The following is a 17,057-nucleotide window of genomic DNA, read 5'->3' on the forward strand; positions in this document are numbered from 1 at the left end:
AGTTCCTCCTGCTTGGGCCACCCCACTGCTCTTCAAGGGCAGGGGGGGTTGCCATGTTGCTAACTCATTGCAGCTCTTAAGGTTGCCATGTTGCTAACTCATTGCAGCTCTTAAGTTAGAAAGGTTGGGGAAAACCGAGAAGAAAATGTGATGTGTGTATTTCCAAGCGGCAAGTCTGTCAGCTGTGCTGAAAGCCAGCTTGCTCTTTTCTTCAGAGTATGTGTCAGTATTTTCCCTCCCATTAAGTGAAAGCTTTTCTCCTTTTTTCCCAAGTGTCAGGAAGTCATAGAGACTTCCCTGAGCAGCGCGAACCTCCTGGCCAGCGACGTGGATTTCTGTTCTTTTCTGTTCAGTGCTTTCGGTAAAGGGCTGATCAAGAAATGCAGAACCAGCCCGGACGCCTTCGTGCAGCTGTCCCTCCAGCTGGCTCATTACAAGGTGAGGAGACCCCAAGCTGGGGTTTTCATCCTGAGGGCTGCTGGGGTTTTCATCCTGAGGGCTGCTGGGGTTTTCATCCTGAGGGCTGCTGGGGTTTTCATCCTGAGGGCTTCTGGGGTCCCTAAGTGCAGGTCCAAGGCCGTTTGCCCAGCAGATAGGGAGGACCCATCATGGGAGCAGGTCGTGCCTGTCATGGTGTGGGGGCTCCTCCCACAGACAGATGGGACAAGCGTCCAGCAGAAGCGCCTGGAGCAGTGGCGTTTTCCTGTATTGCGCAGGAGTAGAGGGAGAGTGTGGGGGATGGTAGCCAAGTGAGATCTCATTGCTCCACAAAGTGGGAAATAAACCTTTAAGCTCCCAGTCCTAGGGTTTGGTAAAGCAGAACTACTTAGGGCAAATGACTGGGTGTCTCTGACCTTTGACACCCTCTTTCATAAAAGTGGATATGCCAGGCCCTGGGAGGTGCTCTGGGATAGATGGGGTCCCTGTAGGATCAGAAGCTCGTGGTGTTTCCACTGCCTCTCTGGGCCTCTGGGCACATTCTGGCTTGCACGTGACGGTCCCATCAGAGACATAGCCCAGGCCCCAGGAGGACCTTAGTGGGATTTTTTTCTATTGGAGGGAGCGTTCCACCCTGAGAGGGCCCCCCTAGTTTCCAGGGCTGGCAGAAATCCTAGTGGCATTGGCTCAAGATATGCCCTGGTTTTCTGTTGTTGTTGTTTGTTTGTTTTTAATGTTTTTTGTTTTCATTTTTGTTTTTTCTTTGGCCATGCCAAGCAGCAGGCAGGATCTTAGTTCCCTGACCAGGGATCGAACCCATTTTGTTTTTTTTTTAAGAATTTTTTTTTTGATGGGGAACATTTTTAAAGTCCTTATTGAATTTGTTACAATATACTGCTTTTGTTTTATGTATTGGTTTTTTGGCCACGAGGCATGTGGGATCTTAGCTCCCTGACCAGGGAACGAACCTGTACACCCTGCATTGCAAGGCAAAGTCCTAACCACTGGACCGCCAGGGAAGTCCCAAGATGTGCCCTGTTTTTAACAGAGAACTTTCGTTTTAAAGCTTGAGTGCTGTGCACAGATGCAGTGCAGCATCCCTGGATACCGGTTCTGCCCTTGTGAGTTTTGCTTTGTGCCAGGCACTGGTCTCAGCGCTCTCACAGTCCCCTCACTAGGGAGGAGCTATTGTTCGCCCATTTTACAGGTGAGAAAACAGAGGTTCAGAGAGATGAGGTGACCTGCCAAGGTGACACTGGAGTCGGATGGATCCAGGGGGTGGCCTGTAGGTTCGATTCCTCTATAACTCAGGTCAGGAAGATAAACAGATGCGGAAGAGCACAAGAGGCAATGTTAGTATCAGGTAAACGACAACTGATGGGCCCCAGTTGTACCTAAAATTAACTGTAATACAGTTCTTAATAAAGATGGTCATGATCGAGTCCCTCCCATCAGGGAAACTTGCGCAAGCCTCTTAGATAGCCTAATCCACCAGAGGGCAGACAGCAGAAGCAAGAAGAACTATAGTCCTGCAGCCTGTGGAACAAAAACCACATTCACAGAAAGATAGACAAGATGAAAAGGCAGAGGACTATGTACCAGATGAAGGAACAAGATAACACCTCAGAAAAACAACTAAATGAAGTGGAGATAGGCAACCTTCCAGAAAAAGAATTCAGAATAATGATAGCGAAGATGATCCAGGACCTCAGAAAAAGAATGGAGGCAAAGATCGAGAAGATGCAAGAAATGTTTAACAAAGACCTAGAAGAATTAAAGAACAAACAAACAGAGACAAACAATACAATAACTGAAATGAAAAATACACTAGAAGGAATCAATAGCAGAAACTGAGGCAGAAGAACGGATAAGTGACCTGGAAGACAGAAAGGTGGAATTCACTGCTGTGGAACAGAATAAAGAAAAAAAATGAAAAGACATGAAGACAGCCTAAGACACCTCTGGGACAACATTAAACGCAACAACATTCACATCATAGGGGTCCCAGAAGGAAAAGAGAGAGAGAAAGGACCCAAGAAAATATTGGAAGAGATTATAGTCGAAAACTCCCCTAACATGAGAAAGGAAATAGCCACCCAAGTCCAGGAAGCGCAGAGAGTCCCATACAGGATAAACCCAAGGAGAAACATGCCAAGACACATAGTAATCAAACTGGCAAAAATTAAACACAAAGAAAAATTATTGAAAGCAGCAAGGGAAAAACAACAAATGACATACAAGGGAACTCCCATAAGTTAACAGCTGATTTCTCAACAGAAACTCTACAAGTCAGAAGGGAGTGGCAAGACATATTGAAAGTGATGAAAGGGAAGAACCTACAACCAAGATTACTCTACCCAGTAAGGCTCTTAGAAGAAATCAAAAGCTTTACAGACAAGCAAAAGCTAAGAGAATTCAGCACCGCCAAACCAGCTCTACAACAAACGCTAAAGGAACTTCTCTAAGTGGGAAACACAAGAGAAGAAAAGAACCTACAAAAACAAACCCAGAACAATTAAGAAAATGGTAATAGGAACATACATATTGATAATTACCTTAAACATGAATGGATTAAATGTTCCAACCAAAAGACACAGGCTCACTGAATGGATACAAAAACAAGACCCATATATGTGCTGTCTACAAGAAGATCCACTTCAGACCTAGGGACACATACGGACTGAGAGTGAGGGGATGGAAAAAGATATTCCATGAAAATGGAAATCAAAAGAAAGCTGGAGTAGCAATACTCATATCAGACAAAACAGACTTTAAAATAAAAAATGTTACAAGAGAAGGAAGGACACTACATAATGATCAAGGGATCAATCCAAGAAGATATAACAATTGTAAATATATATGCACCCAACATAGGAGCACCTGAATACATAAGGCAACTGTTAACAGCTCTAAAAGAGGAAATCGACAGTAACATATTAATAGTGGGGGACTTTAACACCTCACTTACACCAATGAACAGATCATCCAAACAGAAAATTAATAAGGAAACAGAAGCTTTTTAATTTAATTTTATTTTTTTTTTCTGTACGCGGGCCTCTCACTGTTCTGGCCTCTCCCGTTGCGGAGCACAGGCCCCGGATGCGCAGGCTCAGCGGCCATGGCTCACGGGCCTAGCCACTCCGTGGCATGTGGGATCTTCCTGGACCAGGGCACGAACCCGTGTCCCCCCTACATCAGCAGGCGGACTCTCAACCACTGCGCCACCAGGGAAGCCCCGAAACACAAGCTTCAAATGACACAATAGACCAGATAGATTTAATTGATATTTATAGGACGTTCCATCCAAAAACATCAGATTACACTTTCTTCTCAAGTGCGCACAGAACATTCCCCAGGATAGATCACAGCTTGTGTCACAAATCAAACCTCAGTAAATTTAAGAAAATTGAAATCATATCAAGCATCTTTTCTGACCACAACACTATGAGATTAGAAATCAATTACAGGGAAAAAAGGTAAAAAAACACAAAACACATCAAGGCTAAACACTGCTGTACTAAATAACTAAGAGATCACTGAAGAAATCAAGAGGAAATAAAAAAATACCTCGAGACAAATGACAATGAAAACACGATGATCCAAAGCCTATGGGATGCAGTAAAAGCAGTTCTAAGAGGGAAGTTTATAGCAATACAATCCTACCTCAGGAAACAACAAACACCTCAAATAAACAATCTAACCTTACACCTAAAAGACCTAGAGAAAGAAGAACAAACAAAACCCAAAGTTAGTAGAAGGAAAGAAATCATAAAGATCAGAGCAGAAATAAACGAAATAGAAACAAAGAAAACAATAGCAAAGATCAGTAAACCTAAAAGCTGGTTCTTTGAGAAGATAAACAAAATTGATAAGCCATTAGCCAGACTCATCAAGAAAAAGAGGGAGAGGACTCAAATCATTAAAATTAGAAATGAAAAAGGAGAAGTTACAACAGACACCACAGAAATACAAAGCATCATAAGACACTACTACAAGCAACTCTATGCCAATAAAATGGACAACCTGGAAGAAATGGACAAATTCTTAGAAAAGTATAACCTTCTAATACTGAACCAGGAAGAAATAGAAAATATGAACGGACCAATCACAAGTAATGAAGTTGAAACTGTGATTAAAAGTCTTCCAACAAACCATAATTCAAAAAGTCATGTACCACAATATTTATTGCATCTCTGTTTACAATAGCCAGGACATGGAAGCAACCTAAGTGTCCATCGACAGATGAATGGATAAAGAAGATGTGGCACATATATACAATGGAATATTACTCAGCCATAAAAAGAAACGAAATTGAGTTATTTGTAGTGAGGTGGATGGACCTAGAGTCTGTCATACAGAGTGAAGTAAGTGAGAAAGAGTAAAACAAATACCGTGTGCTAACACATATATATAGAATCTAAGGGAAAAAAAGTCATGAAGAAGCTAGGGGCAAGACAGGAATAAAGACAGACCTACTAGAGAATGGACTTGAGGATATGGGGAGGGGGAAGGGTAAGCTGGGACAAAGTGAGAGAGTGGCAAGGACATACATACACTACCAAATGTAAAATAGATAGCTAGTGGGAAGCAGCCGCATAGCACAGGGAGATCAGCTCGGTGCTTTGTGGGTTAGGGAGGGTGGGAGATGCAAGAGGGAAGAGATATGGGGATATATGTATATGTATAACTGATTCACTTTGTTATGAAGTGGAAACTAACACACTATTGTAAAGCAAGTATACTCCAATAAAAATGTTAAAAAAAAAATCTTCCAACAAACGAAGGTCCAGGACCAGATGGCTTCACAGGTGAGTTCTATCAGACATTTAGAGAAGAGCTAACATCCATCCTTCTCAAACTCTTCCAAAAAATTGCAGAAGAAGGAACACTCCAAACTCATTCTATGAGGGCACCATCACCCTGATACCAAAACCGGACAAAGATACCACAAAAAAAGAAAATTACAGACCAATATCACTGATGAATATAGATGCACAAATCCTCAACAAAGTACTAGCAAGCAGAATCCACCAGCACATTAAAAGGATCATACACCACGATCAAGTGGGATTTATCCCAGGGATGCAAGGATTCTTCAATATATGCAAATCAATCAATGTGATACACCATATTAACAAATTGAAGGAGAAAAACTATATGATCATCTCAATAGATTCAGAAAAAGCTTTTGACAAAATTCAACACCCACTTACAATAAAATCTCTCCAGAAAGTGGTCATAGAGGGAACCTACCTCGACATAATAAAGGCTATATATGACAAACCCACAGCAAACATCGTTCTCAATGGTGAAAAACTGAAAGCATTTCCTCTAAGATCAGGAACAAGACAAGGATGTCCACACTCACCACTATTATTCAACATAGTTTTGGAAGTCCTAGCCACGACAATCAGAGAAGAAAAAGAAATAAAAGGAATACAAATTGGAAAAGAAGAAGTAAAACTCACTGTTTGCAGATGACATAATACTATACATAGAGAATCCTAAAGATGCCACCAGAAAACTACTAGAGCTAATCAATGAATTTGGCAAAGTTGCAGGATACAAAATTAACGCACAGAAATCTCTTGCATTCCCATACACTAATGATGAAAAATCTGAAAGAGAAATTAAGGAAACACTCCCATTTACCACTGCAACAAAAAGAATAAAATACCTAGGAATAAAACTACTTAGGGAGACAAAAGACCTGTATGCAGAAAACTATAAGACACTGATGAAAGAAATTAAAGATGATACCAACAGATGGAGAGATATACCATGTTCTTGGATTGGAAGAACGATTATTGTGAAAATGACTATACTACCCAAAGCAATCTACAGATTCAATGCAATCCCTATCAAATTACCAATGGCATTTTTACAGAACTAGAACAAAGAATCTTAAAATTTTTATGGAGACACAAAAGATCCTGAATAGCCAAAGTGGTCTTGAGGGAAAAAAATGGAGTTGGAGGAATCAGGCTCCCTGACTTCAGACTATACTACAAAGCTACAGTAATCAAGACGATATGGTACTGGCACAAAAACGGGAATATAGATCAATGGAACAGGATAGAAAGCCCAAAGATAAACCCACGCACCTATGGTCAACTAATCTATGACAAAGGAGGCAAGGATATGCAATGGAGAGAAGACAGTCTTTTCAGTAAGTGGTGCTGGGAAAACTGGACAGCTACATGTAAAAGAATGAAATTAGAACACTCCCTAACACCATACACAGAAATAAATCCAAAATGGATTAGAGACCTAAATGTAAGACTGGACACTATAAAACTCTTAGAGGAAAACATAGGAAGAACACTCTTTGACATAAATCACAGCAAGATCTTTTTCGATGCACCTCCTAGAGTAATGGAAATAAAAACAAAAATAAACAAATGGGACCTAATGAAACCTAAAAGTTTTTGCACAGCAAAGGAAACTACAAACAAGACGAAAATACAACCCTCAGAATGGGAGAAAATATTTGCAAACAGATCAACGGACAAAGGGTTAATCTCCAAAATATATAAACAGCTCATGCAGCTCAATATTAAAAAAAACAATCAACCCAATCCAAAAATGGACAGAAGACCTAAATAGACATTTCTCTAAAGAAGACATACAGATGGCCAAGAGGTACATGAAAAGCTGCTCAACATCACTAATTATTAGAGAAATGCAAATCAAAACTACAATGAGGTATCACCTCACACTGGTTAGAATGGGCATCATCAGAAAATCTACAAACAGCACATGCTGGAGAGGGTGTGGAGAAAAGAGAACCCTCTTGCACTGTTAGTGGTAATGTAAATTGATATAGCCACTATGGAGAACAGTATGGAGGTTCCTTAAAAAACTAAAAATAGAATTACCATATGATCCAGCAATTGCACTACTGGGCATATACCCAGAGAAAACCATAATTCAAAAAGACACATGCACCCCAGTGTTCATTACAGCACTATTTACAATAGCCAGGACATGGAAGCAACCTAAATGCCCATCAACAGATGAATGGATAAAGAAGAAGTGGTACATATATACAATGGAATATTACTCAGCCAGAAAAAGGAACGAAACTGGGTCATTTGTAGGGGCCTGGGTGGATCTAGAGACCGTCATACAGAGTGAAGTAAGTTAGAAGGAGAAAAACAAATATCGTATATTAATGCATATATGTGGAACCTAGAAAAATGGTACAGATGAACCGGTTTGCAGGGCAGAAATAGAGACACAGATGTAGAGAACAAACGTATGGACACCAAGATGGGAAAGCGGCGAGTGTGGTAGTGGTGTGATGAATTGGGAGATTGGGATTGACATATATACACTAATATGTATGAAATGGATAACTGATAAGAACCTGCTGTATAAATAAAATTCAAAAAAACAAAAAAAAAAGATGGTCGCGATCATGATGACGCTTTCTTTTCCCAAGTATCACATTCCCTGAAATGAATGCGCCCCAGGCGGTTGGAGAGAAGCACAGTCATTGTAGGGGACTTGAGCTTTGTCTGACAGATGAAGTGAATAGAAGATATAATGGGATTGAGGTCCTGGATCTTAGATTTAATTATCTTGATTTTTAAAAATTGATAAGCAAATGGCACGTAAGTCTGCAGCGTTAGGAACTGAGGAGGTGGTGACACTTCAGATACAGAGACGATTTTAATAAGAGGATCCCAGGTTCCATAGCAACACATTTGAAAATCTCGAGGAAATGAGGATTTTCTGCAGGAACACAAATGAGTAAAGTGGGCCCCAGACAAGGTAGACAGTCTGAGAAGGTCGGTGTGCGTGGATGACAGACAGGTAGTTGGAGAGCTGCCCACCCGCCAGTGTGAACCGGCAGGCAGCAGCTTCGCGGCTTTGAAGAGCGGGCAGCTCCAGAGGCTTCAGGAAGGAAGGAAGCTGCCTGATGGCCTCCCAGGACTAGCCTCACTCTGGTCGTGACAGTGACCTGCACGGAGCCTGCCCAGTGCCGGGCTGAGTGCTGGCAGCAGCCGGTTAACCCTCATAGCAACCCCGAGGAGGGTACTTTCTCATCTCCGCTTTATACTCGAGGAGGTGGGGTATCCTGCCTGCAATCTATAGCTCGTTTGTGGCAAAGCTGAGGTTGGATCCAAGCAAGCTAGTCCTCAGCCGCTGTGATACAGCTTTTCAGCTGATGGTTGCACGAATAAAGGAAGCCATGGGTCAATTTTGCTCACAAGTGCAGATGCAAAAAATCTGAGTATGAGAAGAGCGAATAGCATCTACCAGTACAGGGAAGATATAATCACCAGCAATAGTTGATCCCAGCGGCAGGAGGACGGTTTGGTATTAGTAAATCCGACAGTAGATTAAATCATATTACTAGATCAGAGAAGGAGCCAGTCATTGTGGCAGTTGCTAAGAAGGCATTCAAAATGTAGCATCCTGTCTCGATAACTCTTAGTATGAGGGCTGTTTCCTTAACACAGTAAATCCCATCCTGTATCAGCCACCAGCGTATTCCTCAAAGGTAAAGCGTGGAGGCGACCCCATTAAAACAAGAAGGATGAGGAGGCCCCAGGAGGCTGTTCCCAGACAGCTTTCCGTGAAGTACAGCGAGTGCAGCCGACAGGCTCATGGGGCAGGAGGAATATTCGCTCATCTGCTCAGAAGATGGAGCGGGCGGAAAAGCTTTTACGGTTAAGAAGCGTGTTCAGGAAGGAGGGCCGGTGCAGAATTATGCAAAGATCAGCATCTTCCTCGTAGAGCCACAATAGCCAAGCAGGAAACATCGTAGGAAAATGTGATGCAAACTGGAAACAAAAATCTGGGACCCCAGGTGTTTCTTTCTTTCTTTGTTCCTTCGTGCAGGCAGGCGTGCTGTGCCACGCGGCTTGTGGGATCTGAGTTCCCCGACCAGGGATCGAACCTGGGCCCTAGGCAGTGAAAGCGTGGAGTCCTAACCAGTGCACTGCCCAGGCGTCTGTTTATAAAGCAGACGGGACCTTTGGGAAGGAAGGCCCAGAGCTGTCGAGAAGGGATGGACTCTCAGAAAGGGAGAGAAGGCTGTGATTTTGGATAGAAAGACTTGTCACCGTGGAGATGGATGTTCCTGGTTCACGCGTGCAATGTGAACATAGTAAGAGGTCTGGAGGTGATTGTAGGAAAGGAGCTGACGGCTTTACCTTCAAGTTCATCTGGAGGGCTAACATTTATATGAAGCTTATAGTGATTAATATGGTATAGTTTTGGTGCCAGAATAGTTCTGTGAGATCATATAGCGATTCATTTAACATTATGGGAAGGAATGACTTGAGTCATCAGTGGAGTTGGAAAAACTGGCTAGATGGTTCCATTTCGGGAAAATAAACCGCCCAATAGAAAAACATGGAGTCAGAGCAGAAATTGGTGGTTCACAAGAGAAGAAAAATACCAACAAACAGTCAGTGAACGTACAGCAAGAGTTTAATCTTACCAGGAATCTAATAAGTGCAGCTTAAATAAGACTGAGTTTTTGCCTGTGCAGTTTGCAAAGAGCTTTTCTACATTCTGTGTTTGGAAGGGTGGCCTGAGAAAGGGGTGTTCGAACTCAGCAGTTGGGAATGGTCATCTGTGGGGCGCACACAGCCTGAAGAATCACTGGGAAGGCACACCTGTTTACCCAGCAAATTCTACTCTGAGAATTGTATTCAGTGAAAGGACAAGTTGACAAAGATGAGTTTAAGCTTGCCCCTCTGTAAAAATTTGAAGCAATCTAAAAGGTTCTCAAAGTGAAATTTGTTAGACTGTGGCATTTTTATACATGGAGTATTATGTAACTATTAAATGATTTCTATGGTGTATTCTGGGAAAAAACTTAGTCATAAAACAAGATGTTATTCATTGTTTACAAGTGATCTGCAAACTCTGGCCCACAGGCCACAGGAGCCCTTCAGCTAGTTCACATGGCCCTTGAGTGGAGAATGGTCTTACTTTCTTTGTTGTTTTTTTGGCTGCGTTGGGTCTTCGTTGCTGTGCGCGGGCTTTCTCTAGTTGGGGAGAGTGGGGGCTACTCTTCGTTGCGGTGTGCGGGCTTCTCATTGCAGTGGCTTCTCTTGTTGAGGAGCACGGCCTCTAGGCCTGCAGGCTTCAGTAGTTGTGGCACGCGGGCTCAGTAGTTGTGGCTCGTGGGCTCTAGGCGCGTAGGCTTCAGTAGTTATGGCACACGGGCTTAGTTGCTCCGTGGCATGTGGGATCTTCCCGGACCAGGGCTCGAACCTGTGTCCCCTGCATTGGGAGGCGGGAAGTCCCTGGTCTTACAGTTTTAATAATTGAAAAAAATTAAGACTGTTTTGTGATAGGTGAAAATCAAATGAAGTGTCAGAGAGCAGAGATCAAGTTTATTGGCACGTGGTCATACCCACTTTTTGGCGTATTGTCCACGGTTGTTTGTGAGCTACGGTGGCAGAGCTGAAAAGTTGCAGCAGAGACCACCTGGCCCACCAGGACGATGATATTTACCACCTGCATTTTACAGAAAACGCTTCCTGACTCTCACTTTATTCTATGCAAAGTCTGGAAAGGAGAGAGGGGAAAATATTGGCAGGCAGCGCTCTGAAGATTGATCTTCATTTTCTTATATTTTTCTATGTTTTAATTTTTTGCATAAGCATGTATTACAGTAACTCTTAAATCAAGTTACTCTTTCAAAGTTAAGGATTATTTGTTTTTTGGGTTTTTTGTTTGCGGTACGCGGGCCTCTCACTGTTGTGGCCTCTCCCGTTGCGGAGCACAGGCTCCGGACGCGCAGGCTCAGCGGCCACGGCTCACGGGCCCAGCCGCTCCGCGGCATGTGGGATCTTCCCGGACCGGGGCACGAACCCGTGTCCCCTGCATCGGCAGGCGGACTCTCAACCACTGCGCCACCAGGGAAGCCCCAGATGGCCATATTTTAAAATTGTGGATATAATGCATGATTGCGCTGACCACTTATACAGTTGAAGTTTGATGTTGGAAAGCTGACTTCAAATAAATCATTGCATCATCTATCCCAAGTTAACCTGTATTAAATGACTAAAATACTACATTTATACTTCTTCCTTGTCCCCTCCTTCCCTCCATGCTCCCCATGATGAGCCCCTTGGAAAGCACCCCCATAGTAAGCTCCCCTCCTGTAGGGAGTTCTCCCAAAGGCATATTTGGTAAATGACCTGGGACCCCCTGCTGACCATAGGCCAGAATGAGGAGTTAGAATCTCTCGGACCCCATCCAAGGGAAATTTAATAACCGGTGTATTAAAGGACGAGTGTTGTGAGCTGGTAGGTCTTTGTGCTGGGTGCTGGGGGCCACCAGAGGCTGGGATGGCACTCAGACCCCATGGCCAGCTGGGCTTCATCCCTGTACATGCAGGATGGTGGGAACAGCCAATGTTAAGTCAACCCTACCGGCCTTGGGGGTCGGGGGAAGAGCCCTGCAAGGCTACTCACGGGTCTGGCTCACACACCGGAGGTTCAGCCTTGCCCGCTCCTGAATTAACAGTATCGGCCTATTGCAGGGTGTCCCCTGTCACCCTGGGGCCACCAGGACCCAAATGCCCAGAGGGGTGTCATCTGGTCAGGAATCATCTGGGTCTACAAACTGCCGCTCAGCACTTTTCCCGTCCACGTGGGGGAACTTGGTTGTCTTCGAGCAGGTGGTTTGCAGATGGTTTCCTCCCATGGCACGGGTGCTGGGCTGCCCCGAGCTCCCGTGGACCTGACCCAGCTCTCATGCGTCACCTGCTGTGCCATCCTCATATCACCTGCAGGGTCCCAGCCCCAGGCGCCTCTAGCCCTTTCCGTCATCCCGTCTCCTCTCTGCTCCTTGACACCAGCGTCCCTGGACCCCATCAGGGCCTCCACCCTGCCCTTTCCTCTGCCCATCTTGCCTCCCTCTTTTTCTCTCTGGACTTGGATTCCACAGCCTGTCACCATCACCCCGACCTCGGCCCTGGGGCCCCAAGCACAGCAGACCCATCCCCAGCGCGGTCCAGGTGTCTGCCTGCTTTGGTCCTGCACGGCCGGAGAAAACCCCCAAATCGCTGGCTCATCTTCCTTAATTCATGAGCCCTGACTCTGATGGCCCCAGACCACCACTCTCTGTGCCCTTAGAGCCTGTTTCACACCTGCTTTCTGACTCCAGTGCCGTCTCCCCATCCTCACTCTGAGTAGATGAACTTATTTCACTGAGAAAACATGAACATTCTAAAGAGACCTCCCGTCTGCCTCCCACCGCCTCTGCCAGCTCCCACACAGCTGTTCCCTCCTGCTTTCTCTCCCTCCTGTCTACCGGGGGGGGGGGGGCAGGGGGCTGTGCGCTGCAGGCGCTGGCCACCCACCCACTTCCCGCTCCCTGGAGGAGGACGTTCCCAACCGGTCCCCTCTCCTGAAGTTAAATAATTTCCTACTCTTGCATGCCGATCTCCCGGTCCTGTCCTGTATCCCTCCGTAGTCACGTCTGCACTCCGGCAGGTGTGTGAAACTCAGGAAATCGGGTCATGGCACCAGCTGCATTTGGAAACAGAAACCTGGACCGCCCCCTTCCTTTGCAAAGCTAATGACGTTTCCACCTGCCTGCTGCATAAGCCCGAGTAAAAATTGACGATGACTATAAACTGCAGCTGACGGTGAAGTGTGTTTTTCCCGGCTGATCTTAAGCGTTGCCTTCTCATGCTTTAGTTTGTCAACATGCCCTGCCTTGTGTTAAAATATTTTTCCTTTCCCAGGACATGGGCAAATTTTCCCTCACCTACGAGGCCTCCATGACCCGGCTCTTCCGAGAGGGCAGGACGGAGACCGTGCGTTCCTGCACCACTGAGTCGTGCAACTTTGTGCTGGCCATGGTGGACCCCACGCAGACGGTAGGTGCTGCCCGGCCGGGAGCGGGACAGTGCTTTTCACAGAACAGCCCCTGAGGTTGACACGCAGCCTTCCCTGATTAAATCCCGTGCATACTTTCTCCAGCAGGTCTGTATCCAGCATCTCCTTTCCTTCACCCCTCTCGAAGGGACAGAAAATATTAAAAGGTGACTGTCGGGGTCTTCCCCGGTGGTCCAGTGGTTAGGACTCCGCGCTTCCACTGCAGGGGGTGTGGGTTCAACCCATGGTCGGGGAGCTAAGATCCTGCATGCCTCGTGGAGTGGCAAAAAAAAAAAATTTAAAAAAAGAAAAAAGGAAACCGTCAGGACAGACACAAAGGTTCATGTTTGCATCAAGCTTCTGTCCTTCTGTAACTCCTATAAATCAGATTATACTTCCTAAGAGTCTTCAGATCAGAGCAGTACACAGCCAGTGAATAAAGGAGTGGCAGGGAGATGCTGCAAGACAGTGCAAGTAGTCGGTGTCTGGGTGGGAAAACTGACTATCACAGGAGCCTTCTGCTCGGGGTTCCTGAAGCCCGCTGCCCGTGCTGAAGCTCCTTGAGCAGGCTTGGGGCTCCAGGTTTTCTGTACGTCGCCTTTGACGATCCTAGCGGTGGCCCATGACGTATCATCAGTTCATTTTTGTAGGTAAAGGAACAGAGACTTAGATGGATTCAGCAAACTGCTGGGCCGCACACCTGGTTAGGGGCTGAGGTCCATCCACAGCCAGTTCTGCCTGACCCGGAGGGCAGGTGCCTGCTGACCCCCGAGGAGACATGGCCCAGGGCTCTTGCTCTGCCCTGGAGGAACCTCCGTTCTGGAAAGGCTTTCGATTCTGTGGGAAGAGCTCAGGAGGTCTTGTGACGGATTGCTCTGATCTGTCACTAGCTGCCTTCAGAATCAGCCTTGAGGACCGGTTCTGGAGTGGGTGGGCCAGAGCCCGGATGGGCCTCCACATCCCACGGAAGGGTGCCGTGTCACCTCGTTCTGTGATTGACTGAACAGGGCCCAGACGAGCTGAAGCAGGCTTTTCGGGTCCAACCTGAAGGCCCCGGAAGCGCTGTTTTAGTAGAGCTTCCAGACCACTTTGGAGGGTTATTTATGACCCGCAGGAACATCACAGCCCGCTGAGAGGGACAGACCGTCATTTCCACCTGATGAGGCTTGGAGGCTGGCGCTTTCCTACCTGCTTGGTGGTCTCATTTGTATAAAAGGTGGAATGATTGATGCCCAGTGGGCTGCACACAGGACCCCGAAACTGCCTCTCCAACAACTTGTCCCCCTGCAGCCTCCACGCCGCCCCGTTCGCAGCGTATCTGCGGAAGCGGCAGTCGGCCAGTGGGGTTTCTGGTCAGGTCGCCTTGGCAACCACCCAGAGACACCCCACACACACCCCCGCACCGCCACCAGTGACGTGCTTTCTCAGCACCCCGTCGGACCGCTGGATCCTGGAGCTTAGCCCATGACGCACGACTTGAAAGTCCCCGTCTTTTGTTATTTTAGGTTGAACAGAGGCTCAAGTTATTCAAGATTGCGTCCAAGAAGCATCAGCACCTGTGCCACCTGGCGATGACCGGCTCCGGGATCGACCGCCATCTCTTCTGCCTCTACGTGGTGTCCAAATACCTCGCTGTCGACTCCCCTTTCCTGAAGGAGGTGAGTCACTTCTGGGGCAGCCCACTCAGCTTTCTTGGCTAAACCAAAACTTCGTAGATCAGTAGCACAGCTTTGCCAGTCGGAACTGGCCTCACAGGTGGGTCTTGGGGCTCAACTGTCCTCACCATGGAAAATTGGAGCCGCATTTCTTCATCCCCTGGGATGCCATGGCTTGTACTAAAATAATTAGCAGGGGATGAGCTCTGAGTGTTGTTTTTCTTTTTTTTCGGCCGTGCCACGCAGCATGTGAGCTCTTAGTTCCCCAACCAGGGATCGAACCCAAGCCCTCTGCAGTGGAAGTGTGAAGTCTTAACCACTGGACTGCCAGGGAAGTCCCAATAAAATTTAATTTTTTAATAATGGCTGTGTTTGGGCTTCCCTGGTGGCGCAGTGGTTGATAGTCCGCCTGCCGACGCAGGGGACGCGGGTTCGTGACCCGGTCCGGGAGGATCCCACATGCCGCGGAGCGGCTGGGCCCGTGAGCCATGGCCGCTGAGCCTGCGCGTCCGGAGCCTGTGCTCCGCAGCGGGAGGGGCCGTGATGGTGAGAGGCCCGCGTACCGCAAAAAAAGTAATAATAAAAAAATAATGGCTGTTTAACAAGCAGCTTGGAAAGTTCCGGAAATCTGGCAGCCATCTTAGGGGAGCTGGTACCAGTCAGCTCCAGCACACCACTGCCCCCGTTCCAAATCTTACGTATCTGCCACCTTCCCTGCCTTAAGACCCCATCAGCCGGTGTTGGCCCCTCCAGTCCGGGTGTCCTCACCTGCTCCATCCCTCTCTGCAGACCTCCTGCCCCGAGCCGGCGAGGCCTTCAGGGACATAGGCCTCTGGTGTCTGAAACAGTGTGAACACCGAGCAAGCCCTTTCTTGTCTTCCACCCGGGCTCCTCGGGGCCAGAAGAGGATGGAATTGGGAAGTGTCGTTGGAACATTTCCTTGTTTTACTCCACAGGTGCTATCTGAGCCTTGGAGATTGTCCACCAGCCAGACCCCTCAGCAGCAGGTGGAACTGTTCAATTTGGAAAGGAATCCAGAGTACGTGTCAAGCGGAGGCGGCTTTGGACCGGTAAGCGGCCAGGCGTCTGCAGATACTGATGGCAGTCTCACAGTGAAAATGTCAGAAATCCCCTTTGCCCGTGGCCGCGTTGCCCAGGGTTCTACTGATGGATCGGCCGTGCCCCGCGGCATGCAGGATCTTAGTTCCCCGGCCAGGGATGGAACCCGTGCCCCCTGCAGTGGAAGCGCGGGGTCTCAACCCCTGGACCGCCGGGAAGTCCCCCCACGGATCCATTTAAACCTGCTTTTCCGTAGGTTGCTGACGACGGCTACGGGGTGTCGTACATTCTCGTGGGTGAGAAGCTCATCAGTTTCCACATTTCTTCCAAGTTCTCCTGCCCTGAGACAGTAAGTAAAAAACAAAAGTTCTCTTTTCTAAAGTTGGGGTTTTTCACTGTTTTCTTTTGAGCACATCCTTGATTTGACAGAAAATTTCAATTCAGTTATGTACTCTTGCTTGGTTGGGACATTTTCAAAACAAGGATTTTGAAAGTCTCTTAATAGTTTTAAAGGGATCGATCTTATTTGGTTGAAAGTGTGTATCTTTGCTGGTCACAGTGGTTTTAAATCGTAATGTTGGATTGCTTCTGCAGCTTCCAGACTCTCTGTAACATTGGAGGGTGGATTAAGGTTCGTGTGCACGTGCTAAGAAATACATATACACATTGAAGCAGGGGTCTGCAGTGTTCTCTGTGAATGGAACCCGTGACCACCTTCCTAGCATGGCACATTTAATCCTTATTTATATTCTCTCCTTTCCACATTGTACATAGCCTGACAGGCAATGCCAGGCTCACCTTTAACAGAGAAGATTGGAATTCACTTGCTTATTGTGTTTTATGTAACGCATTGACATTAGGGGAAGCCTTAGATTAGGGGAAACCACACCCACACAGAATGTAAATTGGTGCAGCCACTATGGAAAACAGTATGGAGGTTCCTTAAGAAACTAAAAATAGAGCTACCATATTACCCTGCAATCCCCCTCCTGGGCATATATCCAAAGAAAACTCTTAATTCAAAAAGATAACATGCACCCCAATGTTCATA

The 17,057-nt window shown here is 46.5% G+C and overlaps 1 protein-coding gene across 2 annotated transcripts in view; it reads left to right on the forward strand.

Annotated features, from left to right (window-relative positions):
• CPT1A (carnitine palmitoyltransferase 1A) overlaps positions 1–17,057 on the forward strand; it is a 63,649-nt gene that overhangs the window by 43,049 nt on the left and 3,543 nt on the right. For both annotated transcript variants that reach the window (XM_049712981.1, XM_049712982.1), the window contains exons 14-18: positions 274–438; positions 13,160–13,294; positions 14,798–14,950; positions 15,904–16,017; positions 16,263–16,355. In XM_049712981.1, the coding sequence (XP_049568938.1) occupies positions 274–438; positions 13,160–13,294; positions 14,798–14,950; positions 15,904–16,017; positions 16,263–16,355 (660 nt within the window). The remainder of the gene's footprint in view (positions 1–273; positions 439–13,159; positions 13,295–14,797; positions 14,951–15,903; positions 16,018–16,262; positions 16,356–17,057) is intronic.

Source organism: Orcinus orca, chromosome 8 (assembly GCF_937001465.1).
Source record: "Orcinus orca chromosome 8, mOrcOrc1.1, whole genome shotgun sequence".
NCBI lineage: Eukaryota > Metazoa > Chordata > Mammalia > Artiodactyla > Delphinidae > Orcinus > Orcinus orca.